The sequence below is a fragment of the Vicia villosa genome, linkage group LG4 (genome assembly GCF_029867415.1).
Source record: "Vicia villosa cultivar HV-30 ecotype Madison, WI linkage group LG4, Vvil1.0, whole genome shotgun sequence".
In the NCBI taxonomy this organism is placed as follows: Eukaryota; Viridiplantae; Streptophyta; class Magnoliopsida; order Fabales; family Fabaceae; genus Vicia; species Vicia villosa.
In genome coordinates this window covers 81,641,500-81,668,327 of record NC_081183.1, presented here as the reverse complement: position 1 = coordinate 81,668,327, position 26,828 = coordinate 81,641,500, and the positions used below count along the sequence as shown (strand labels likewise).

General features: G+C 41.6%; 1 protein-coding gene across 1 annotated transcript; it reads left to right on the top strand.

Moving 5' to 3' along the window:
* Positions 1 to 6,996: 6,996 nt before the first annotated feature.
* Positions 6,997 to 8,051, top strand: LOC131597418 (uncharacterized). Its single transcript, XM_058870119.1, has one exon. It carries the CDS (start codon positions 6,997 to 6,999, stop codon positions 7,834 to 7,836), a length of 840 nt encoding a protein of 279 aa, XP_058726102.1. The 3' UTR covers positions 7,837 to 8,051.
* The last annotated feature ends 18,777 nt before the right edge of the window (positions 8,052 to 26,828 follow it).

Here is a 26,828-nt window from a genome sequence, read left to right as displayed (position 1 = left end):
CTTTTCTTTCACATTCATCATTGCGAACAACATAAATACTATTGCACCATCTCCGATAGCCTCATTCACCTGCCTAGCTGTCATTTCCAGATTATCAACACAACCCTCTTCAGGAAAAATTACCGTCTTCTCAAAACAGTTGATATGAACACGGTTGAACTCCAACCAGTTCATTCCCAGGATTACATCAAGTTCTTTCAACGGGAGGCACACTAAGTCCATTCCGAATTCTCTACCAAAAATGGCAACCGGACAATTCAAGCATGCAGACGAAGTAGTTACTGAACCCGACGCAGGAGTGTCAATAATCATACTTCCATTTATGTCAGATATCTCAAGATTTAACCTCGTAGCACAGTCCAAAGAAATAAAAGAATGAGTTGCTCCAGTATCAATAATCGCAACTAAAGGTGTGCCATGAATGAAACACGTACCTTTAATCAATCTGTCCTCTGGAGTAGTCTCTGACCCGGTCAAAGCAAAAACTTTTCCTCCCGATTGGTTCTTCTTTGGCTTAGGACAATTAGGACTGATGTGACCCTCTTCACCACAGTTGTAACAAGTCACAACTTTCTTCTTACAATCAGCCGCGACATGACCCACTTCCTCACACTTGAAGCACTTCTTCTGGTTCAGCTTACACTCATTCCTACGATGTCCCATCTCACCACAATTGTAGCATCTGATACGAGCACTGGAATCTCCCCCACTGGGCTTCTTCCAATCAACAGGTTTACCTCTACCATATGGTTTACCTCTGTCCATAGGCTTCTTCCCTTTTCTGTCAACCAACTCGCGAGAGTGAGATGACTTCAGCTTGATGCTATCTTCCTCAAAAATCCTGCTACAATCCACCAGATCAACAAATCTCCGGATCCTTTGGTACCTGATACCCTGTTTGATCTCATCACGAAGGCCATTCTCAAACTTGACACATTTCGAGAATTCACTGGCTTCGTCGTTGTTGTAGTGCACATAGTACTTTGCCAGTTCTACAAACTTGGCAGCATACTCTGGTACAGTCATGTTACCTTGAACCAACTCCAAAAATTCCACTTCTTTTCTGCCCCTGACATCCTCAGGAAAATACCTCCTCAGAAACTCCCTTTTGAATATAGCCCAAGTAACCGCTGTACCGCCGGCATCCAGTTCAGCTTTTGTTGTCAACCACCAGTCATCAGCCTCCTCAGACAACATGTGGGTACCAAACCTCACCTTGAGATTCTCAGCACAATCTATGACTCGGAAAATCCTCTCGATCTCTTTGAGCCATTTCTGAGCACCTTCAGGATCGTGCGTGCCTTTGAACAATGGAGGGTTGTTCCTCTGAAAATTCCCCAGTTGCCTATCCGCACCAATCCCTGTTCCTACAGTCCCTCCTCCAAGCACACCAGCAATCATGCCCAGAGCCTCAGCAAGAGCATCATCGTTTCTTCCTCCTCTTCCAGCCATTTGTTCTGCTTAAATACAACAATCCAGTCAGAACAAGTATCGACAAATAACTCGTATTAGTCGTATACACAGGAAAACTGACACTGACACTGAGACTCTGGTCACAACGACCGACTATGCTCTGATACCACTATTGTAACACCCCTCTAATTAACCCGCGGCAATTAAACAAATTATTAATTCAGAGTAACATGTAGAGAGGCATCACAATTCAAAATAACAAAATACACGTCACATAAGTCATGCATCATTGGAACACCTGAAAATCATAACTCATTATCCAAACCATGTTCTACGCAGCGGAAAAATACCACATCAAGTCTACATTATTATTAAATGTATCAGACTTCAACCAAAACAGATAAATATAGAGTTACAATCAAAACTACAAACAAACGTTCCCAGTGTTACAACTACCAGAGCATGACACCTGACGCTAACTAAAACACGGACTCATGAGCTAATCCTCACCGAGTCGAACAGCCGCTATCCTCAGTCTGAAAATGACAACATGTAAGGGTGAGTCTCGTCATAATTAACAAATGTTATAAGGTTATAAAGCAATAACACGTCACAGTTGCATCATTCACCCAATTGTTTCATAAACAGACAATCAAAACAAAATAAATAACAACCAACGCATCATCAGCATTTACAACACTGGAATACTTCCAATCATGTCATAAATCATGCATATGAATGAACTGACACTATGCATGTGGTACCAACGTCATCCAATGGGAATGACCCATGACCGATCTATCATCATCCAGATACGGCCCTGCCAGCACAGATTCCACACAATGGGAATCATGCCCTTCACTGATCCAACACATCCCTTATGGATACAGTATCAACAATGCACATGAATGAATGCAACATATATAACATACTTATATCATTATCATCATCATCCTCAATAATCATCATCATCATTCAAGTATGTTCATATATATTAACATCATTCAACCACAATTCTATCATCATCATGTCAAAAACATACACATATTTGCTACAATCATCATCATCAAGAAATATCAACATATATTATCATCATTCTAAAACCAGTCAAATCATCATCACATAGATCGTTTAATAAGGTTCATTTAGCCCAAAACGGCGCATCAAATGAACCAACGGTTAGAAAGTTTTGCCTTTTTGAACTTTCTTAAAATATCACAAAACATCAACAGCACGCGACGCCATCACACATTCGCGGCGCGGAACGAATCGAAACAACGCCTTCGCGGCGCGGTCACCTGTTCGCGGCGCGTACTGAACGCAACAAGACTTCCTTACCTTATGCCTTCAGGTTCGTGGCGCCTCCCCTATGTACGCGGCGCGAACCGCGATTCTAAAAACCCCAATCTGCAGAAAAACAGCATTCCATGTATCCCAAACACCCCAACACATACCAGTGCGAACATGGAGAATTAGAATGCACAAACAACACAATTTACGTCTCGTAATGCACCAAATATACATCAATTGAGATTATAACAACACATACATCATAGATTCAAACACAGGGGTCAAATATCATACAATTGACACAATTCCTAAACCTAATCATATGACTCAATTGACCCGAATTCTACATCTAATCAGCATCATCAACCCCTAACCCGATAATAGATGATAACTAAGACAAGTCCCCCCTTACCTTAGATAATTCTGGATTCTTGGTCTCTCCCTCTACCGTTCTCCTTCACGTTCCTCGTTCTTCAGACTTCTTTCTTTCACGCTCTTTCTTTTTCCCAATTCCAATGTTTATGAAATAATAAAATTAGAAAAAGGTTTTAGAGAATCACCCCCCCTTCTTCCTCTATTTCCACATATGGCCCAAAAGCCAAAAACTTCATTTATTCACTATTTCCACAATTTCTTTAATACTTCTAATTATTAATTCAATAATAAAATTAAATTAATATTAAAATTATACGGGCGTTACAGGTGCCCCAAAGAAATCTGCTATTCTGGCCATTTGTCCAGCCAATATTTCATAACTTTGGTTCGTATTGTTTATCATGGGAGTAAAAACAGTTCCCATTTGTTGAGTAAGGGCATTCACCATTTCATGGTTGCTTTCGTCTATCTGTTGTCGGTTTGACAACATTGACGTAGTACTTAGAGATGGCAATGTCTGGTTACTGTAACCTATGCCCATAGGTCGACCCCTTGGGTTTGATGTGCTTGTTGCCATCATATTGTCGGAGTATAATGAAGGATTTGTGTGCAAACCTTGCATCATTGACGTAGGCATTCCAAATTGAGGGTTAAAACCTGGTGGAGGAATTATTCCTTGAAACGGCGGTTGCAGTGGGTTAAACGGTGACCGTACATTCATTGGTGATGACATCAATGTTGCTGTCATCGATCCACCAGTACTTGTTGTTCTAACTGGGGACGAATTTGCAGCATTTTGTGACGTTGTTCCGGTTAGAACAACTCCCTGATTTCTAGAAAGGTCAGAATCATTGACATTAACTTCAGACATGTTAATTAATTTTCGACCACTTCTTAGTATCATACATAACTTTTACACTAACAAATACAAAACAAATAGCAATTGATGTGTCCCACTGGGTGTGCCAATTTGTTTACCCAGAAATATGGTAAACAATCGCTAGTTTCCTTTTTAAAGGTTACTTCTGCAGAATCAACTAGAATATACCAGGACTAATTGCTTTCTTTGTTATGTTACGTGTATCTAACTTGTATTAAATGTAGCAATAACTTTACAGTAAAGAACACACTGAAATTAAAGGCTTTAAAGTAAATTAAAAACGACAAAATGCAGCAAATGTGCACTGAAAGTAAAGCATAACGTAAATGATTGCATAAATTAAATTGGTGCGCATACATACATTCCAAAGCAGCACTCATTACTCATTTTGCAGAGAGATTTGAGTTTCACTTGTGTTTTTGTAGAAAATGCGGACCTTAAACTATTCATCTGAAACTTGCTTAAATAGTACAAATAAAATAACTACTACTAACGGTCGACTGATTATCAGCCAACACGTGTCCTCGACATGCAGCATCTTCATCTGTGAGACTTCCACGCGTCTTTTAGAAACTGCTGAAAAACCGTCTAAAAACTGTCCCCTTTGGCTTATGGTGTCTTCCGACTCCAACTTAACTTGGTATAAACGCCTAAGTTTTGTGCATACTTTAGTCGAACGTTGATGACATTTGTGGCCTCTTTTAGTCGAACGGCTTCGACTTGACCAGAATTCTTCAGTCAAGCTGCCTTGAACTCAAGATATAAATGTTTTGTGCTTCTATCAAGGACCAATTACCACTTCATTTGTAAGTCGAAAACTCGGGGTAACAGTGTGTTGAGACAACAATGGGGAAGAACAGGGGAGGGGGGAGTTGTAGCAATGGAGGAAGAAAGGGGAGGGGGCGTTGGAGAAGATGAATGCAAGTGTTTGGAGAAAATAAATTTGTTTTGTTTCTGAAACACAACTGAACGCAAGTGTTTTGGTTTTGGGCTAAAATATATAAGGACATCAGCGACGTGGTCCTCACGTCGCTACTTTGCCACATGGGACACACGTCGCTACATTCAAACGGTCACAATAATAAATTCAGACTCTGCCACATCTGTAAAAGTGGCAGAGTTATTTTCCCAAGTAAATTGTTGCGACGTGGGAGTAACATCACAACTCAAAATCAAAAAATTTCAAATCTCCCTCCGTCTACAACGTTAAAGTTTTTTTTTTTTTTACATTTCAGAAACGACGTGACTCACACGTCGCAATTTTTTTTTTAACAAAAAATCTCTGACTTCTCTGATTATAACGTTGGTTTGATTTTTTTATTATAAAAGTTTGTTGCGACATGGGAAACACGTCGCAACTACTCAAGTGAAATACACGCCGCTAATATATGTCGCAGGAGAACAACTTTCTTGTAGTGAGAAAAGGGGAGAAGAATTTTTTGTCTAGAAGGGAAAAAGACGAGGGTTTGGAGAGAAAGAGACGAGAGAAACAGATTTGTGAAATGAGAGGGATAAAGATGAAAAGTTGAAGGAATGGAAAAGGTTAATGCACAAGTTTATTGCTTTACTCGGGTAAAGCTATGTTTCAAAGTAAATTTGAAAAAATTGCAAGCCAAGTGTACAAAAGAGAAAATCTAATTGATTTAGATTTATTGGTGTGGATGGAGGTTTTTGAGTGGTTGGGTGTACCAGCGGATTTAGGAGGGGATTTGGTCTCTAGCTTGGGACTTTGGACTCAGGAGTGTTGTAATAAAGGGATTAAGAAAGGGTTTGCAAGTATAGTTTGGTTGGCGGTTCTTTGGAGCTTATGGTATTATAGGAATGAAGTCGTTTTCAACAATGCTAAAGTGTGTCCTTCGGATTTGGGATGGAATATTAAATTTAAGGTTTGGAAGTGGTCTTAGGCTGGTAATATTACTTATTCCAATTGTGACTATCGCGTTTTTTTTTTTTTTTTTTGTAAAAAGTCCTCTGTTTTTTTTTGAAAGATAGTTTCAGTTGGAGGATAATGTTTGTTTTTCTAAGCGGGATTAGAGTACCCGTAGTATTCTTTACATAAAATTTCTTGTTTATTAAAAAAAATTAGGGGTATTTCTTAGTGTAAATTAAAAAACAAAGAAGGATATATTAAAGAGATTAGTAGTTACTTCCAAGCTTAGATAGATAGTTGATTTGAGGAGTTTTGATTTTGGTCCCCTTCTTTTATTTCCTTTTTCCTTTTCATTGAATATCCTTTTTATAAAAAAAAAAAATTAATCATTATATAACATGAAAAATGTAAAATTTGTACAAATATATTAAATCAGAATAAAATATAAATATATAAAAAATGTGCGTAACTTTTACAAAGCCCAACAAAAATTTATGACGTTGTTTTATGATTTCACTTTATAAGTAGAATATTAAAATATGTTATACAATTTCAGTTTATAAATTTAATATTAAAACATTTATAATATTAAAAATGTATTGAAAGTCATTGTAAAATTAATAATTTATATAGAATTTGTACTTATTTTCCTTTTATTTATTTATACTATTGCTTCATTTCTATTCTTGTAATATAGAGATTGTTATTTTTATAGAAATGTATTAGAGATTGTTATTTTTTAATGAGTAATCATAATTAGGAATAAAGACTACAATTGACTAAATACATTGTGAAAAATAAATAAATTAATAAATAATGCAAGAAATACAATGTTTCCATTTTTTTCCATTGACAGACATTGAACATGACATCTAGTTAAAATTCATAAAATCTAAAAATACATTGAATATTTCAAAAGTTACACCTATTGATGACTGAAATGCCTATCTCAATCTCATACTCTTCTATTTATTTAAACCTGCTTTACAATGACCCACCATTCATTACATTCAAAATCACTATTTCCTCACCCCCAACCAAATTAAAACCCTTTTATTATTCTCAGTTTCATCAATATTTTATTTTATTTTGCTATTAACGTTAAACAAACTTTCATTTTTTTTCATCTAAAATTTTTTAGGTTAAGTTATTTTGTTGGGGTGAAATAATGATAGACCAGTTTCAGATCTTGCAACAGAATCCTCAAAATTATTCTACTTGGTCGCACCGCCAACCACCTAACCTGCCGCAAAATCCGACTTTGTTTTCTCGACCTCCAACCTTTAATGGGCATCCGTCGTGTCCCGTGAATTACACAGGCCGGGTTAAATGGAGTCGCAACTACAAACACCGTGTAAATCCTAAGGACTCATCGGAGACAGACAAATTTATTGGCAAGGTTCGACGATTTCACTTTCCAAAGAAAAGGTTTACAGGTAGCGGACGTATCTCCGCTCCGTCCGCTCCGCACAACACGACATCATTCATAATCCGCGCGAAAAAGTTTGGCGGCATAGCTTCTCTCATGTCTCCTTGTGCGAGGACTCCGGCGGCCTTGACAACGCCAATACTGTCGCCGTCGACAGAGGTGGTAGTCGAGATGGCAAAGGAAAATTGGGGAGTTGATGGATATGGGACGATGAATGGCCTAATTCGTGTCCGGTCACGGAAAGAAAGTTCCGACGAAACGGAAAATAATGGCAGTGAGCAATTTGAAGTTGAGAAGATATTGAACATTGACTTGAGGAGGTTTGAGATGATAAATCCAAGTAGGTATAATTTAGAGAATAGGGTTGATGAACAGGAGTTACATATTATACGTCTTGAACAACAGAATCTAACTCTTAAGGAAAGAGTTTTTCTCATTGAAAGTGAATTGGATGAATTGAGACATCGTGTTTTATGTTTGGAGACGAAAGAAATCAGATTGCAGGATTTCAATGATGATGTTTGCTTGGATAAAAGTGTCAAAGATGATCGCGAGAGTGATGACAATGGTTATTGTTAAACTCAATGTCAATTAAATGTATACTGAGTGTGTTTTGTGGGGAAGAGTTTAAGGGATTTTGCAAATCACTATCGATAGTTTTTTAAGTACATGTAACAATACAGTTTGGTGGAGTATGGTTTAGTTTCGTTATTGTTGTTGGTATGAACTTAACTCTATAGATGTTGTATCTTGTGGGTTTAGTTAGTGTGGACTAAAAAACATTGAATAATAATTCTGCTTTGTAATGTGTCCTTAAATAGGTATATTTGTTTGTTTCAAAATTTTCCTTGATAGATATGTTTTTAGGAATTAACATGTCCCCTAAATTAAACACATCACCCTCAAAAATTTAAATATTCCAAAGTTTATTCTTCATGAAATACAAATAATTTTTGGACGAAATTCCGGCACACCCATACAAAATGTATCGAAAATTTCAAAATTTTCCGACATAAATGTACTGGAAATTTCAAAATTTTCAGTATAAATATATTGAAAATTTCAGATAGAAAATACAAGAAATTTTGAAATTTCGGTAGAAAGTACCGAAAATTTAAAATTTTCAGTAGAAAGTATCGGAAATTTCAAAATTTCTGATATAAATGTACCGGAAATTTTCGGTATTGCCCAAAAATTTTTTTGAAACTTTTGACACTCTAAACTTTCGGTAAAATTTCATATTTTTGAATTTTAGGGGTATTAGACAAGGGTATAACAATTAAAACATATGAAATGGAGAGTGTCATTATAAATGTTAAATCGTCTATGTTATTACAGTTAGTGCTTAGTACTCTTTTTATTTATTTATAGTACTTCTTTTATCATTTATACTAGCTTTATCACTTTATTAGTATTTATGAGTTATAATTGATACTACATTTATTGGTAGAATTAGAATCTATTCTTCTAGAAATATTGTTTCAAAGATATTAAGTATTTATTCGATATTAATGTTAAACTGTATAAATAAATACTGTAAGTATGAATCGATATTAATGTTACTCAGAGTAATTGTACCATGTAAAATTTATAAATTTTTATGTGGGGCTTTTTTCTGTAGACAAAAGGTTATGTAACTAGAAAGAATATCAGCACCCTTATTAAGAAAACAACAAGAAATCCAAATATGCATTCTATGGAAAACGTTGCTGTCTCCAGTACGCCACTTAGATGATCCTTAAGCGACCAATCACGTTTGAGTGCTCTTATGTTGTGTGCATCAAGGTATTGCCTTTGTTTAGTTTTTTTTTTCTTTTTCAAAATAGTAAAGGGAATGTGGCGTCTAAGGTGAACCATCAATTAAGTGGTTCACGGTGGACCTCTAATATGTATTAGATCTTGATTGTACTTAATCAGACGGATCTTCATGGTTTGCAACGAACTGGATCTTGTAAACTGTGGGTGTACCTGCAAGATGCTCCGATGCCAAAGTGAGAAGATGGAGCAATCAGAACGCAAGTACAAGGTAAAAGAGAGAATGAATGATGTTTCCTGACCCTCTAGTGAAAGAGTGTATTTATAGCACCCAGCGTTGGGCCAAGATCTCGCTATTGGACTAGATACCCAAGCCCGATTCGGAGACAGCCAGGATTCTACAGGAATAGCAAAGATCAGGACGTGATCTACATCTTGGGTCAACCACTCCGAAGTTCAAGGGGAGACGCGGTCTAATAGAGAGTGCTTGGACTCCGCTTTATTCAGAGGGTTGGAGGCGAAAGAACCCTACGAGGAGGAGGGTCCTCGATGGAAGAGGCAGACAGTGGTGCTTGCAGGGACTACCTGCTCGGGGTCAAGCAAGCAGCCTCGCCCGAGTACAGTCCTGCCCAACTGAGGAGAGGTAGTCTCGTTCAATCAGACGTTGAGTCGCTTATGCCCGAGTGACGGACAAGTATTGACGAGGATGGACCTCCTTTGGGCTAAGAAGGGTTTGGGTCTTTCAGCCAGATTAGGCCAGGTGTTGGCCCAGTCCAGAACATATCTTATTATATACCACTTCTATAGAAATTTGTTTTCTCTATCTTCTTCATTTTCACTCTTAACTATCTTGATCCGTACAAATTTTTAAAATATCACATGTTGTAGAAAGTTAAAAGTGAATATTTTTTAAATTAACTTCATCAATAATCAACAAGACCTTATTAAAAGAATCAACAGAACTTTTGCAAGAATAAATATTGCTTCTATGTTAAAAATATCAAGTCCAACCCTTTCTTCAAAAAATTTCTATCATTGAGGTTCCATAAATGGATATTTTAAAAAAAATTCTTTCATAAGATAATTTAAAACAACTTAGCAATTAAGTTAAATATGTCTTGTAGTTTTCTTTGTCTATGTAAAAGAAGTTTCTGTTACTAGAATATTTTTTCCTTTCATTCACCATCATGATTTTGTTGGTTTTTTAGATGTTCAATTTCTATTTCAATAACATTTGTTTTATTTTATTTTATATATGCTGTTAGTTCTTATGGTGTAGAAAATTCTGTATATATGGAGTAGTTGGAGTTGAACACCAACACTAATGAGACAATTTTATTTGTTTCATTTCTTATTGGTTTCTGATCTTACCGAACAAATCAGAGGGCCAACAACAATGAAGGCTTGAAGTTTCGAACGGTTGAGAGGGAAAAAAGGGTTGTACCCGCAAGGCACTCCGATGCCAAAGTAAGTATGTGTTTCACAAGGTACAACAAAGTGAGAGAGTTTTGGGGTAAGAAAAAATTACCCCAAAATTACCTTCTGGGGCGGATAATTATGTGACGCGTGAACTGATTGTTTACCGGGCACGAGGGTTCCTCGTGGTCGGCTGTCTCGTGAGTATGCCCGGAGCGATCGGGCGAATCCTGATAAGCGCGGTCTAAATTGTCTTGGGCCGAAGGTTGGGTTGGCCCAATTATGTTGATTGGGCCGGTCCAGAACAGGAGCCCCCCAAGTCATTGCTTCCGGTCGAGGGAGTGACGACTTAAGGGAAGTTGATCCGAGGAATCTCCAAGGGACCTGAGCCTGAGCATCCGAGGAGGTTAGGTCTCAAGTTTTCGGGGAGAAGAAAGGTCAGGACGGGTGTAGAGAAGCGCGGCGTTTCAGAAAAGTTGGTAAGGGGGCGTGTCGCATTTAATGCGAAATGATGGCTACCCTAGTACCTAGGCAACTAGGGTTAATGATGACCATGCTTTTACACTGTGTCGCACGTGCGGCGCGCGTGACGCCTTTGGCAGCCTATAAATACAAGGATCCTTCATTTCCCTAAACTTTTCAATTTCTGTTGCTTCGTTCTTCTCCCTCTACCGTCGACCGTGAGCATTTGTTGTGGTGTTTTCTTCCAATTCTTCAATTTCTTCGTCAGAATCGTACTTGTAAGTTTATTTTTGACTTCTATTTTTAGTGTTTCATGCTTTGATTGTTGTTTAGAATCGTTTGCATGTGGTTAGGATAGATTTTGACGAAAACGTTTGGTGAAGAATGGTGGTGAGTGGCGAAGATAGGTGGTTTCTCCGTCATTCACGACTGTGTACGGTTAAATCCTCCGCGTGAGATTAGTTTTCTGTTACTGTGATAATTATTTGAGAGTATTTCTTATTAGGGATGAGTGCCATTCTGATATGCATGCGTTTTGCCCCTTTTTTCGGGTGCGAATCTCATCTTGCTTGGAATTCACAATTCTGGAGGGGGACAAAGACGCGGGTCATTTGGTCTCTGGGCCGTTGTTATGCCCTTTCACTCTGGACGATGGTGGAAGGGTGGATTTGATTGAACTGTCGAATTCAGTATTCTCCCCTGTGTTTCAGGTGAATATGGACGATGAAATTCGTCCGACGATCTCGGGCTCGTCGTCTTCAACTCCTCTAGCCCGGCAGGAAGTACCCCGGTTGGCTTGGGTGCACCAAGAGGCGCTGGATATTGAGAGTTTTTTGTAGAAGATGATTCGGATGTCTTCACGGAGGTAGGGGAAGGATGGTCGGTACTTATCCCGGCTGATGGGGATCGCATCTGCGACGTGTACACTCCCAACTTGCTTTCGATGTATGAGGTCGTATTCCAGGAGATGGGATTTCGAGCTCCTTTCACTGAGTTCCAGATTGGCGTTCTTAACCATTTGGAGGTAGCTCCCGGATAGCTTCACCCCAACTCGATTGCCTTTATCCGAGCATTTGAGCTAGTTTGCTCGCATTTGAAGATCAGGGCGACGATCCCTCTGTTCTTTTATATATTATGTGTGCAGTGCACAGTGCGAGATGGTCGCGACGGTTGGGTATCTTTGAAGCAGTCAAAGAAGATATTTAAATCTTATTCTGATTCTTTGAAGCACTTTAAACCTCGTTTCTTCTTCATCCGTCCTCAGTATCCGGAGGCTCGAGACAACGTCTTTGCTCGCGTGCCGACCTTGGACGTCCATGGTCGTCTGGTGCTTAACGATATCGGAGAGCCCGTCACCTCCCATCGGCATCGTTTCAGGTTCTTTTGGTCCCGCGATCACTTTGAGTACCCTACCGATCAGTACATTACCAAGCTCTCAGATTTGGATGAGGATGCTCGGGGAGATTATGCTATTCTCTAGAAGTTTGTGCAAGGGCTTCCTCCTGTTGCCAAAGTGGATCGGTTGGGGGTACCCGTTGTTGGTGAAGATGGGAAAACTATTAGGGAACCGGAAGTGATCATCATAAAGGAACTTTTGGCTGGGGGGACCGATGAGGGGGCTTTTGCCTACTTGGGTATTTGCCCCTTCACTCTTTATCCCGTTTTTTGATTTGCCTTTATCACTTTTTATAGTTTTTTCTTTTTAATAGTGATTTCCCGATTTCCCAATGGGCTGACCTCTCATGTTTTTTCTTTTTCTTTGCAGAAGCAATGGATCGGGCACGTCACGACCGGATGCTCAGGCAGGCAAGCAAGCTGAAGGGGGTTGTTAAGAAGAATGCTGGTCCCCTGTTGGCAGCTGTGCAAAGGTCCCCTGTTGAGGGTTTGGGTGCTTCCTCATCTTATGCTGGTGTTGCTGGTTCCCCTTCTAGGACTCCGGATCAGGGTGAGTGTTTGAGGCCGGTCACAGTACTTCCTTCTCCTCTTCGTCCTCAGCCGGATCAAGATGCTTTGGTTCGTCGTAAGCGACAGAGGACCGAAGTCGTGGACCTTACCCAGGAGGAGGTTGCTGATATCTTCACTATTTCTTCGTGCTTCCTCCAGCCCCGATTCTTCGAAGGTGGGCCCTCTCTGACCATCCCTTGTGCTGTATCCCTTCATATTGAGGGTCTGGAGCCCTCTGTTCGTCAAAGGTTTCTCGTGCAGGATGCTTCAGCCTTTGTTCGGGTTCTGGAGATGGCTACTCTCTATGCTCGCTCGGCCTCCTTGTCTGTGGAAGCCGTGAGATTTCTCGAGGAGGATGTCAAGATGAAGACTTCCGCCCTGATGGACCGAGAGCAGCTGCTGAAGGAACATGGCGAAGAGTTGGCGACCGCGAAGGCTCGGCTAAGTGCGAAGGAGGATGCCTTGACTGATTTACAAGGTCAATACACCTTGCTCTCCCGGACTCTATTTGGGTCGATGCTGTCCTCCTCGGTGAGAGAGGCCTCTCTTCGCTATTCTCAGGCTCCTGCTGAGGATGAGTCAGAAGAGGAGAGGGCTCTCTTAACCCGGGCGGATCTGATCCAATATATCAGGGTATTAGGGGGCGATTGTGTAGCGGTTGCCGATGACACCTATAACTCTACTATGGCCCAGCTCAAATTGAAGAATCCGGGGGTGGAGTTGGTGACCGAGGGTACCGGGCCTTATCATCGCGTGGAGGGTGACCAGATTGTTTCTCCGGTATTCGGGGAGGAGCCAGCGATGCAGGAAGCCGAGGAGGTCCTTGTTGAAGAAGGTGCTTGAAGGTTTTAAGTTTTATGTGTCTAAGTGTTAGGCCTGCGAGCCTTTATTTTGTAATGCTTTTCTGGGGGGTATGCCCCCCATTTTGATTTGTATGTACATTTACCAGCTCGGTCTTGATGGCCGTAGTTGGGCATATTTTCGGGCTTTTTTCCCATCTTTATTTAAAAGTACTTAGTTTTTAACGCTTTTGTTAGTTTCTTTGGAACTTGTGTGCATGCGTTATGAGTTTTTGGGAGGTGCGTTACCGGTTCCCAACGTCTTTATTGATTAAATACTTTGTTCGTTTCCCTAGGTTTATGCTCCCTTACTTCCTTTATAAAAGGAGGTCTCATGGACCTCTCTTTCTTCATTTCTCGCAGGAATGGGTGGAGCTGACAGAAAGAAGGCATCTTCAACCTCGTGTTCACGCGGAGTGAAAAGGGCGAAGGAGAAGAAGAAGGCTTCGACCGGCTCTGCTTCTCGTTCTCATGGTTCTTTGAGTTCAGACGCTCGTGCTCGGGAAACTGGTGTGAGAGTCGTGGTTGACGTGAATGGTTCCGAGACCGAGTGGGATGAAGATTGGTATCAGTATCTTCACTCGGAGGAATTTGCCCGTCGGGAGGAGTGAAGCGTTTTCTTTTCATTCGATGTTTGTTTTGTAATCTTCATGAATGATGAATAAATTACCATTGTTGTCTTTTGTGTGTTTATTTTGCATGTTAGGAAGGTTTGCTCGACTTATAATGTATTGATCACCCAGTGTGTGGAACTGTGGTCGATTGTCGGGGACATGTGCCTGGCTTTTGGTGAGTCTCGGATTTCGTTGTGTTGAGCTCCGAGGCTCATGGCGTGAACGGTCCTCTCGCGAGCGGGGCATTCTGCCTTCGTGGTACATGATTACGATGGGGATGCTCGGTATTCAGGTTCCCCGAAGGACAAGGAGTCTGTTCGATTAAGAGAGCAGGCTTCTGTCGTTTTGTTTCAATTAGAGGTGCTCGACGCGTACCAGGCCATACCTATGTTTTTAACTGTAATATTGTTTAAGTTTTTTAGCGTTCCAAGGTCGAGCGAGTTCTTCTCATTGAAAATTCTCTAGGTAGTATGCCCCGTTTTCTATCCTTGCTCCGACACGATAAGGGCCTTCCCAATTTGCGGCCAGTTTGCCTTCTCGGGAATCTTAGTGGTTTCTTTTGAGCACTAGGCTGTCTACTTTAAATTCCCGTTTAATGACCTCCGCGTCATGTCTTAGGGCGATTTTTTGCTTGAGTGAGGCTTCGCGTAGAGCGGCCCCGGTGCGGATTTCCTCGACTAGATCGAGCTCTTCCCTGATCGCCTCAACGTTGCCCTCTGTCTCGAGTGGCTCTTCGATGCGTCTCGAGGGCACATGTATCTCGACGGGGATCACGGCCTCCGTTCCGTACGGGGATCACGGGGATCAGTGGTGGAGTGTGGGGTGGTGCGATAGGTCCAGAGGATGCTGTGTAGCTCTTCTATCCATCCCCTTTTTATTTCGTCCAGTCTTCTTTTGAGGCCCCTCAAAATTACCCTGTTGGCGGCCTCCGCTTGCCCGTTAGTTTGTGGGTGCTCGATTGATGCAAAATGTTGTTTGGTCCCTAATCTTGTGACGAACTCTTGAAAACGTCCGTCGGTGAACTGGGTGCCGTTGTCAGTGATGATGGCCAAGGGTACCCTGAACCGGGCGAGGATGTTTCTTTTGTAGAAGCGAAGCATGTTCAGGGATGTTATTTTGGCTAATGGTTCGGCTTCGATCCATTTGATGAAGCGGTCGACTGCAACTATTAGGTACTTGTTTTGATTGCTCCCGGTCACGAACGGGCCGAGGAGATCCATGCCCCACCACGCGAATGGCCAGGGAGATGATAAGGACTTAAGCTCGTTAGGGGGTGCAAGGTGCATGTCAGCGAAACGTTGGCATTTCTCGCACTTCTTTACGTATTCCTTGGCGTCGTTTTGCATCGTGGGCCAATAGTGTCCGGGTCGGAGGGCTTTCCGAGCGAAGGACTTCCCTCCTAAGTGCTGGGCATTGATTCCTCCATGTATCTCTCGGAGTATGTGGGGAGCTGTGTCTTCGTCTATGCACTTAAGGAGGGGTATGGAAAATCCTCGCCGGTAGAGGCGATTTTCGACCAAGACGTATGAGCAGGCTCTTCTTCGGATTACGGAGGCCTCTTTTGGATCGGCTGGCAGGAGGTCGCTAGTTAGGTAATTATATACGGGGGTCATCCAGCAGGACGCATCTCCGATCGCGTTTACGAGCGTTAACACGGATGGAGGCTCGGTACTGGGTTTTGTCAATATTTCCTGGATTACGGATTTGTTGCCCCTTTTCTTCCTTGTACTAGCTAGCTTTGATAGGATGTCTGCTCGGGAGTTGTGTTCCCTTGGGATGTGTTTTATTTTGGCGCTCCTGAATCGGGTCAGTCTCTCTCATACGAGTTCCAGGTATTCGGCGAGGGCTTCGCTTTTGACCCGGTATTTGCTTGAGATATGGGACGCGACTAGTTGAGAGTCGGTGAATACCTCAATGTCCTCGGCTTCTAAATTGTTTGCGAGGCGCAATCCGGCGAGCAGGGCCTCATATTCGGCTTGGTTGCTGGATGTTGGGAATGAGAGCGAGAGAGATATCTCTATGAGGGTTCCTTCCTCATTTTCTAGGATGATCCCTGCTCCGCTGCCAGTTGAGCTCGACGCTCCGTCCACGTATATGGTCCATCTTCGGGCGTTGCAGTTCATTGTTTCGGGGAAGGCCATTTCGGCCGCGAAATCTGCCAAGACCTGTGCCTTAAGGGCTTTTCTTCCTTCGTACTTGATGTCAAACTCTGCAAGTTCTAATGACTAGTGGAGCATCCGTCCGGCCATATCGGGCCGTGCAAGCAATTGTTTCACAGGTTGCTCGATTCGCACGATTATGGTATGAGCTAGGAAATAGGGCCTAAGTCTCCGTGCTGAGGTTATTAATGTGAGTCCGACCTTTTCGATCTGTTGGTATCTGACCTCAGGGCCTTGGAGTGCTTTACTTGTGAAGTAAATGGGTTTCTGGCCTTCCGGGGTTTCTCGTATCAAGGCCGCGCTGACGGCCTTGGTGGCTACGGCGAGATAAAGGTATAGGGTTTCTCTGACCTCAGGCCTTGATAAGACTGGTGGACTGGAGAGGGCTCGCTTGAGATGGGAGAGGGTGCGTTCACACTCTTCGGTCCATTCGAAGGCGGTTTCCTTACGCAAAAGTTTAAATAAGGGAAGGGCATGCTGGGCGGATTTGGCCACAAACCTGGATAGTGATGTGAGCATGCCGTTTAAAGTTTGGATTGAATTTTTTGAGTTCGGGGTGGGCAAGTCCGAAAAAGCCCTGCATTTATCCGGGTTGGCTTCGATTCCTCTTTCCGTTAAATAGAAACCGAGGAATTTTCCTGCCCGAACGCCGAACGTACATTTCTCGGGGTTGAACCTCATTTTGCTCTTTCGGGCTTGCTCGAAAACCCTTTTGAGATTGGCGGCATGATCGGTTTCCTCTTGGGATTTGACGATCATATCGTCCATATAAACTTCGAGCATGTCGCCTATTTCCGCTCGGAATACTTTGTTCATCATGCGCTGGTATGTCGCGCCGGCGTTCTTTAGACCGAAGGGCATTACGTTGTAATAGTAGTTGCCCGATTCGGTCATGAAGGCCGTGTGTTTCTTGTCAGTTTTAGCCATGGGTATTTGATTGTACCCGGAGTAGGCGTCCATAAATGAAAGTAATTTAAAACCGGCGGAATTATCGACTAGTTTATCTATGTTAGGAAGAGGAAAAGCATCTTTTGGGCAAGCCCTATTGAGATCGGTGTAGTCAGTGCACATGCGCCATTTTCCATTTGATTTTTTAACAAGTACAACATTGGAGATCCAAGTAGTATACTTGGCCTCAGATATAAATTTGGCCTCTAGGAGGTCTTTTACAACTAGTTCGGCCGCAACCGTTTTTTCTGGTGACTGTTTTCTTCTTCTCTGAGCGACGGTCTTGCAGGCAGGGTCGATAGTCAGGTGATGGCAAGTCACCTCTGGATCGAGCTCGGGCATCTCTGCAGCGCTCCAAGCGAATAGGTCGGCATTTTCACGGAGGCAAGCTTTGAGTTGTCTTTTGGCCAGGTCTGGCAGGCCTGCTCCGATCTTGACTCCCCTGGTTGGATCTTCTCCGAGGGCCACGATTTCAAAGTCTCCGTCAGGAATTGGCCGGAGGATCCCTTTCGATTTGCCTGAGTTGATGCTCTACTCAGGTTCTCCCAGAAAACGACTGTCGAGGTCGACAGTGTCGATGCGAGGCATAGATTTGTCTGTCTCGGAGATTGTGCTGGTCGTAGTATTATCTTGAGCTGGTGTCTTTATCGTGCTCAGGCCTTTGGCGGAAGCTTCGAAGCATCTCCTGGCTGCTTCGATGTCGCCATTGAGTGTTGCTACCTGCCCTTTAGTCGTATAGTATTTAAGCTTGAGGTGCACGATTGAGGGGACCGCGATTAACTCGACTAGTGTCGGGCATCCAAGAATGCATTGGTATATCGAGGGGCAGTCGATGACGAGGAATTGGACTTTGACGGCCCTCGCCGTTTCTGCCGATCTGATTGTAACTATGAGCTCGACGAAACCTTGTAGGCTGATCCTTGTAGGTCTGATCCTACATAGGGGGTGAGGTGATTGTCGTTCAGTTGCAGCGTTCTGAACAGTTGGGAGTACATGATGTCTATCGAACTTCCCTGATCGACCAATATCCGCCGCACGTCAAAATTGGCCATTCGAGCCCGTATGAGGAGGGGAACGTTGGCATTGGGTGCCCCACCGAGTAATTCCTCTCTGTAGAAGGAGATGGAGGATGGTTTGCCCTTGGCGTGGTTGAATGTAGAGGTCTTGCTTGCACTGGCTGAGATCAGCTCGTCAAATTTGCGTTTTACGGATCCCACGGTGAGCTTGTTGAATCCTCCACCCGATATGACCATGGCGGAAGGGAACATCTCCCATGCGCTGTGAGGGGAGGTGGTGTTCGCCGATTTTGCCCAGTCAGGGAGGTAGAAGTCTTCCGGCCTAGTGATGCTCATGGCTACTTGCATGGCGGGCGTATCTTCCGCCGGTTTTTCCTCGGTGACTGGTTTAGCTTCTCTGGCGGCCTCCTGCTTCTTTGCATATTGCTTTAAATGTCCCTCCCTAATTAATATTTATATGGCATCCTTTAGGTGGATGCAATCCTCGGTGTTGTGCCTGTGGCCTTTGTGGAATCGGCAGAACTTCGATTTATCCACATTCAGTCACGCAGGCATGGTCTTTGGAAAACGGACTTTGCTCGTCTGAAATTCGGCGTTCGCGCACTCATTCAAGATGTGCTCCCTTGAAGCGTTCAGCGGGGTGTATTCTCGGAATTTGCCCGTAGGGGCCTTGTAATCCTTGGGGCCCCGGCCCTTGTCGTCTTTCTTTTTGTCTGTTCCTCGACGGGAATCGTCTTGGCGACCATTCTTGCTGGTTTCTTCTTGTCTAGAATTGGGTATCGCATGAGCGGCCTCCTTTTCCTCATATTGTATGTATGCCTGGGCTTTGAGGAAGAACTCGTCCAGAGTGGCCGGTGTTTGATCCCGACGGCCTTGGCGAAGTCTGAGCATGGTCGGAGGTCTCGCTCGAGCAAGAATTTCTTCATATGGGCAGTGGTGGACACTTGCACGGCTTCCTTGTTGAATCTTTCTATGCAAGCCCGCAGGGGCTCGTCTTTTCCTTGGATGATGGCTTCCAAGGATGCTTCTGACTTGGGGTGTCTCCGGGAGGCCGTGAAGTGTCTGGAAAAAATTTTCCCGAGTACTTTCCATGAAGTGATCAACTCATCGGGCAAACTTTTATACCAAGTCATGGCTCCTTTGCGCAGGGTGGTAGGGAACAAACGACATTTTATGGCACTGGGCACCCCTCTGTAGTCGAGAAGGGCGTCGATGTTCTCTATGTGTTCGTCCGGATCGGTGGTCCCGTCGTATGTGCCCAGCTGTTAGCTGAAGATTTCGTTTGGGAAGAATATCCTTCGAAGGTTTGGAATTCGAAGGAAGATGGTTACTGATGACCATCTTTGAGATCAAAAATGGCTACTGATGGCCATGTTCGAGAATGATGGTTTAAGTTGGAACGGAGACAGTTAGCACTGAAGCTAAATTCGAAAAGAATCATCTGTTGGGACTTAAACGTTTTTACGAAATATGTAAAGTACTGAAGCTTAGCGTATTTTCGTGGCATTCTCGATTCTGATTACGTTTCCACGCGTCGAAAGAGGATTCAGTCGGGAGGATTTGAATTTCGAAGTAGTTTATATAACTGCACAAAGACAGATGGCATCCCAAGGATTCTCGTGAGTAACGTGGCATCAGATTAGTGTAGGACCGTTAGGGTCAAATTTAGTATAAATAAGGGTCTTAGTATTAGGATTCCGTGTGTTCATTTTGTACAAATCACTCACATATTGCTCAAGTATCAAGTGTTAAGAGAACGAGTTTCGCTGAGAAATGTACGTATGACACCAACACCATTTTAAATACATTTGTATCTTTCTTTATTCAAGTATCTCTTGATATTACTACATTTCGTTTACTTTCTGTCATTTACATTCCTGCACTCTTTATTTTCATTCTATTTAGTTTCGAAGCATTTAAGTTTCTACACTTTAAGATTCTTGCACTTTACAGTTTTGTCTTATATTTTATCTTTATCTTACCCTTCGCTGATGTTATATTTACGTGTATAAAAAGGTGATTGCTAATCTTTATTTCTTTGATTAAGTATTTCTTATCTCGAGACAAGCCAACCATAGACATAATTCTAACTATCATGAATAACAACCTTTTTGACTATGTCCTAGGATCAATCTAGTCGATCCTGAGAGTAACCAAATCATATTTATTATAGTTTTGAAGACTAGCGGTTGTTTACCGGAAATCACCGTAAACAAATTGGCACGCCCAGTGGGACGGTGTCAAACAGATTGTTTTAATTGATTGTTTTGTTTTGTCTAGAAAATATCAAGACCTTGTATGAACCTTAGGAACGGTAAATTAACCAACAGTGCACAACCGATTCCTAAACGAAGGTACAACAAGAAAATGGTCAATGCGGCCAGTGGAGGGGGAAATCAAGATCCCCCACAAGGGTCAAGAACAGTAGCGACAAATTCTACGCACGTTTCTACTTCTACTCAAGAGGCGCAGGCTATACCAGTTTCGACAGGATCTGAACCCATAGGTAGTTCCCAGGCGATACCCGAAAATACTACAGGGACAACAGGGACTGTACCAGTTGCGAGTTCGACCACCGCGCCTCCATTCATTAGCGCAAGCGAGATACCACCTTTCTCGACAAACGCTGCAAGTCAGTTATTTTCCCTAGGACCATCATCGACTTTCGAAGGTTGGAGACCCAACAATCCATATGGAATGTGTGGTGTTGTTTTCTTTACCTCCCCGTTTCACTTGGGAGGATGGCACGCTAAACCCTTCACGCGAAATTTGAAAGGAGAATGCGCCCGTGGTGGGATGAATTTTGTTTCAGTTCTTCCTACGATATCACACGAACTTTCTTATTGGTCCTACGAGTAGGAAAGGGAAAAAAAGATCTCAACTAAACCCTAGGAGTTTGCTAAGTGTGGGGATTTCACCTAGACTAGAAATTCTGGAGCCCGGGGGGTCGGTTATACATAGGGAAGTGTTTAAACACCCTACATATCTGTAGTACTCTACAGGAACCTTCTCTGTGTCATTGTGATTGTGTTTGCTGCTAATGATTGGGAAAGTTTCTCCTTTGTGTTAGGAGAAGGAATTGAATTGATTTGAAAAGACAGACAGACAGACAAACTGACTATTTTTGGTATTTTATTAGCTCGCTGAGATTCCTTGTGAACCTCATGCCTACATATCCCTAGTGGAAGTCAGAGCTTAATGTAGTTCGGGGAACTAACTAGGGAAATTAAATGTTTTTGGTGCCTTGCTTGAAGCTCAAGGTTGAAGCTTGGAATTAAATCTCTGTTTACAGTAAAGAGACATGAAATCATCTTTACAGAGAGGTATTAGTACTATTCTACCACAAACATTTAAAGGAGTGACAGAATAACTGAATTCATTTCATTCAAGAGGGGGACCTTACTTGTGTATGTGCAAGTATACCAGTCAAATGCCTCTTAAATGAAAGAAAAATGCTCATCCAAATTAGGGAAAGTTACCACATGTCTGGGTTTTACTGCCAGCTCATGCCTTTCAAAATCCTAAATGGGAGACTTGATTAAAATTGAAATTGAAATGTTTGTTTGTTTGAATGTGGTAGAGTAGTAAAAATATCTTTCTATAGAGATAAACTATGTCTATCTACTGTATAAAAGATTTGACTTTAGCTGGCTTGTATGAGGCCCAAGCTTGAGGCTTTCTTTGATTGATTTATTAATATTATTGACTCTGGGAGATGACTCCATTGGGGATTAATTACAGGATATTTTGGTGTTCTGTACAAAGCCCAGAATTGAGGCTGACTCTATTTGGAGAGTGTTTATTTTGATGGATTTTTATTTGGTGTTCTGTACAAAACCCAGAATTGAGGCTGACTCTAGCTAGGAAAAAAACATTATTTTCTGCCTTGTACAAAGCCCAAGGTTGTGGCTGACTCTTAAATAAACTGAGTATGGATGACTCTATGGGGAAAAGATCCTAGGTGTTAGGAATCTTTGACTCATGAAATATGGTTTGATCTGCCTTGTACAAAGCCCAAGGTTGTGGCTATTGGATGATGAAGAGCTCACTGGGGAGACTCTATTATCTGCCTTGTACAATGCCCAAGGTTGAGGCTGACTCTTGACAGGGGAGTTTTATTGTTTGGTGCCTTGTATGAAGCCCAAGGTTGAGGCTAACTGTTTTTGTTGATTTTGACTCTACTGAGGAGATTTTATTTATTAAAAGACTGTTTTTCTTTGGAAGCTAACCCTTTCCAGGGATTTTGACTCAGCTGGTGAATTTGTCTGTTAAAAGACTGACTTTATCATGTTTTTGGAGGCTGACCCTTTCCAGGGGTTTTGACTCTTTTTTTTTGGGGGAAATTATCTCCTAAGAGAATGAATATTTGGTTTTGAAAGACTGATGTTGGAGGCTAACCCTTTCCAGGGGTTTTGATATTTTAAACAGATTTTTATTAATTGACTTTGGAGGCTAACCCTTTCCAGGGAATTTATAAAAATGAAGGAATGATTTTAATTGACTTTGGAGGCTAACCCTTTCCAGGGAATTTGTAAAAATGATTGGCAGAAAGATTATCTAGTGGAGACTTTTTGTTTAAAGCCCAAGATGAAGGCTGACACATGCTGAGGATGATCAAACATGGATCCTAGACTCTGCTAAGGAAAATTGATGAAGATAAGGGTGACAGAGACTGTCCATGTCTCTCATTCCAAAAGGTGTACTCAATGTGAAATTGAGACAAACTTGGCTTGTTAAAAGTCTGGTTTAAATTGGAAGAAACTCACCAGGGTAGGCTAAAAGGTGACTAAAGACCTGTTCCTATGTTTATAAGAAACCTGATGGGTCCTTGTATACAGGCTCAAGAGGAAGCTGGAAATGCTTTTAAGAAGCCTGTGGGTCCTTGTACAAAGCCCAAGAGGAGGCTAATCGAGGGTCCTTGTTATAGCACAAGAGAAAGCTATGCAGTTTTGAACTTATTTTGGCTCTAAACAAATGGGTAAGAGGTTTCACCGGGAATAATTCCTCTTTGGGTGGATGTGTCCTATTTTTTTGGATTCTAAGGTTTTTGCCAAGATGTTTCACCGGGAATAATTCATCTTGGGGGTTTGAACTACAGATCTCTTAATTAGGAAAGAGCCTTCACCAGGAAGACATTCTCAATCCTAGGCCATATTCCTATAATATATATATATACGGTTTAACTGTCCTAGGGTTTATACTCAAACGTAGTTCTAAACTAATATATATATGTACAGTTCTATATTTGACAGTAATTTAAATAAAGACTGTAAATGGAAAGCTTGTAAAGCCTAACCTGGATGGAGTGGAGGCCTTTGAAGAAGTATGTACAAAGCCTTACCAGTAATTGATGGATAACAGTTGAATATATATATGATAAACAGTTAATGGTTTATTGAAAACAGAAGAAGTGAAGATGGACAAAGGTCACATAGGTATCTGAAGAGTTTCACCGGGAATAATTGTCGCACGCTCGCGAAAATGAACAGAGTCGCCACCAATATATTTATCCCAAAGAGGGAAAGGAATATCGGAGAACCTAGAATAAAGAAAGGATAAGAAAAGGTCTTTCGACCAGAGATAGGGTACGGGAGTCGGTTACGCAAGGGGAAGGTGCTAGCACCCCTCACGCCCATCGTACTCGATGGTATCCACCTATGTTTGTTGCTATCTAAAGGGTGTATAAATCTAAAGCTTAATGCTAAGGGAATGCATGCAAATGAAAGAAAAGAAACACGGGGAAAATAAGGTTTATAAATAATAGTGCTCGCTTAGGCCCCGCGACCTAATGCCTACGTATCCTTTTCAGGAATCAGAGCGCCGTAGTTCGGCTCTTTAGTTTTTGTTTGTTTTTGTGTTTTTTAGTTGAACAGTTACATTCGCACTCCGCTGCTCGACCTCTGGAGTCTTAAGCTGGGAATGGAGCGGAAATAACGTGTCTGATTAGGAGGAAGAATGCCCTGAAGGCAAGAGAAAGAATGCCTCGGAGGCAAGAGAGAGAGGAGAGAAAATTGGTTTGTGTCTTTTAGGTGTAATTTCATGATGGACGAAAACCCACTACAAGGCTTCGCATCACTTCCTTACTTTGTTTAGGTCTGGGCCTTTATTAGATATTTTGAAATGTTTTTGGTTGGGTGTCTTTTAAGGGAAATTAATTTGTGACTTGAATCATGCCATAAAAAAGGAGTTTTTTTGAATATTTAGAGAATGCACATCGAGGCCTACGCCACAATCGTTTCTCTAAATGAAATACAGTTTTTGAATATTTAGAGAATGCACATCGAGGCCTACGCCACAATCGTTTCTCTAAATGAAATACAATTTTTGAATATTTAGAGAATGCACATCGAGGCCTACGCCACAATCGTTTCTCTAAATAACGGTTAAGAAATACACCGAGGCCTACGCCTCAATCATTTCTCTTCCGCTAAGTGGGAAAGAACATACATCGGGGCCTACGCCCCAATCATTTCTTTCACACTAAAAAAAAAGCATTAGCATGATTCGCGTCGTCCTTTATTAATGTTTTAAAGTTGAAAAGAAAAAGGAAAGGAACCTAATCTAATATGAACTAAAAGATGATTCTAAGTCCTAAATTGTCAAGTTAAAATCTACCTAAAATTATAGGATTTGCCTAAAGGGAAGACTAACCTAAAAGTTATGGATTATAGGTCCTAAATCTATGGGAACATACAAGTGAAATTACAAGTAAAAATCACAAGTAAACAATGGTACAAAATTAGTACAAGCATGACTTGAAAATATAGCACCAAACATGAAAACAAATGATTCAAAATATAGTGCAAAATTGAATTAAAGATACTATTTATTTTCTATGGTTTTTTATACGGCAAAAGCAAAAATTCTAATCAAGCAAAAAGAATTAAGCAAAAGAATTACAATAAAAGCCTAAACTAATATTTTTTTTATGAACATCTTTATGTGTCAAAAATTATATTACAAATCTAAACATTAGTGGAAAAATTAACAATTAATCAACTAAAAGAAAATGGCAAAAAACTAATTAAAATTAAATTGAAAATTAAAAGGAACCGGGGGGGTGAAAGCTGAACTCATAGGTGTGAAAAGTAGTGCAGGCGCTGGGCCCAAAAGTTTGGTTTTTTGTTCAGATTTTGCTTAGTGTCAAAAACGATGCACTGGGCCACAGGGGGTGAGAAAAGCAATTTCGTTGGCCCGATATAGTTTTAGATTCCAGATTTGTCCAGATTATCATAACTTTTTAATCAACAATTAATGACATTAAATCAGAGACTTAATTTCTGTTAACATTTTCCATTAACTTAATTAATTCATTCTGCTAATTAATAATAGAAAACAAATTGAAATGAAAAAAGAAAAATAAATTGAAATGAAAAAGAAAAATAAATTGAAATGAAAAAGAAAAAAGGATTAGGGTTAGAAATACTTGTGCCGTATCAGCTTCCAAACGCTCTTCTCCCTCTCACGCAAAACGGCGGCAGACTCCACTTCGCGGCTTCTCCGATCTCGACGACGCCACGCGCCACCGTGTATCAAGAACAGGTCAACTCCGTCCCTCACCCTATCCCGTCTCCTAATCTCTCATCTCCATCTCAGTCACTCTCATCAATCTCTCCGATTTTTGACCTGTTTTCTTTTTGCGATGCGATTGCTGTTATTGTTGGTGCGACGGCGAAGAGAGGTGCGATGAAGGTGAAGAACGGATGAAGGTGACGATGATGTCGAGCTGCGATCGTTGAACGTTGCTGAAGGTGTAGACGAGTGATGTTGAAGTCGCAAAGAATTGAAGGTGCGGGTGGTTCTTCTCAAAACTGGCGAGTTTCGCTTTTGCTTCTTCCTCTAAATCTTCATTTCTGAGTTGCGATCTCGCGTGCGTGATGCATATTTGCTTTTGAAGGTTTTCTCATTTCTTGTTCTTCTGCAGGTTGCAGATTTGAACGAAGATTGCTTTTCTGAGTTTTTGTGTGATGATTTTGCAAGTAAATTTGATGAAGACTTGGAGATTGTAATGAAGACGATTGAAAGATTGATGATGATGGTTGAAGAGGTGTTGAACGGTTCTGAGGGTGATTGATGAAGGTGAATCGTGGAGGATGATGAATGGGAGGGAAGTGATGAAGTGAATTGATGAAGAAAGTGAAGAAAGGTGGTTCTGTGTGTGGAAGAAAGTTTCAGAGATTGGCGATGAGTGAAGGATTGGTGAAGTTGATGAAAAATGGTTCAAAGGTGATGAAATGGTGGAGATCCTGAAAAATGGAGGCTGACTCTGTTATATAGGTTTCTTCAGGTTAGTTCCAATCTCTGATTTTTATGTTGAATTCTGTTACAATTGGTTAGAGGTAGTTATGGGCTGTAACTGATTTTTGGTAGTTAGGAGTTTGTAACTGAATTGGTTAGGAGGTTAAATCTGATTTTGGC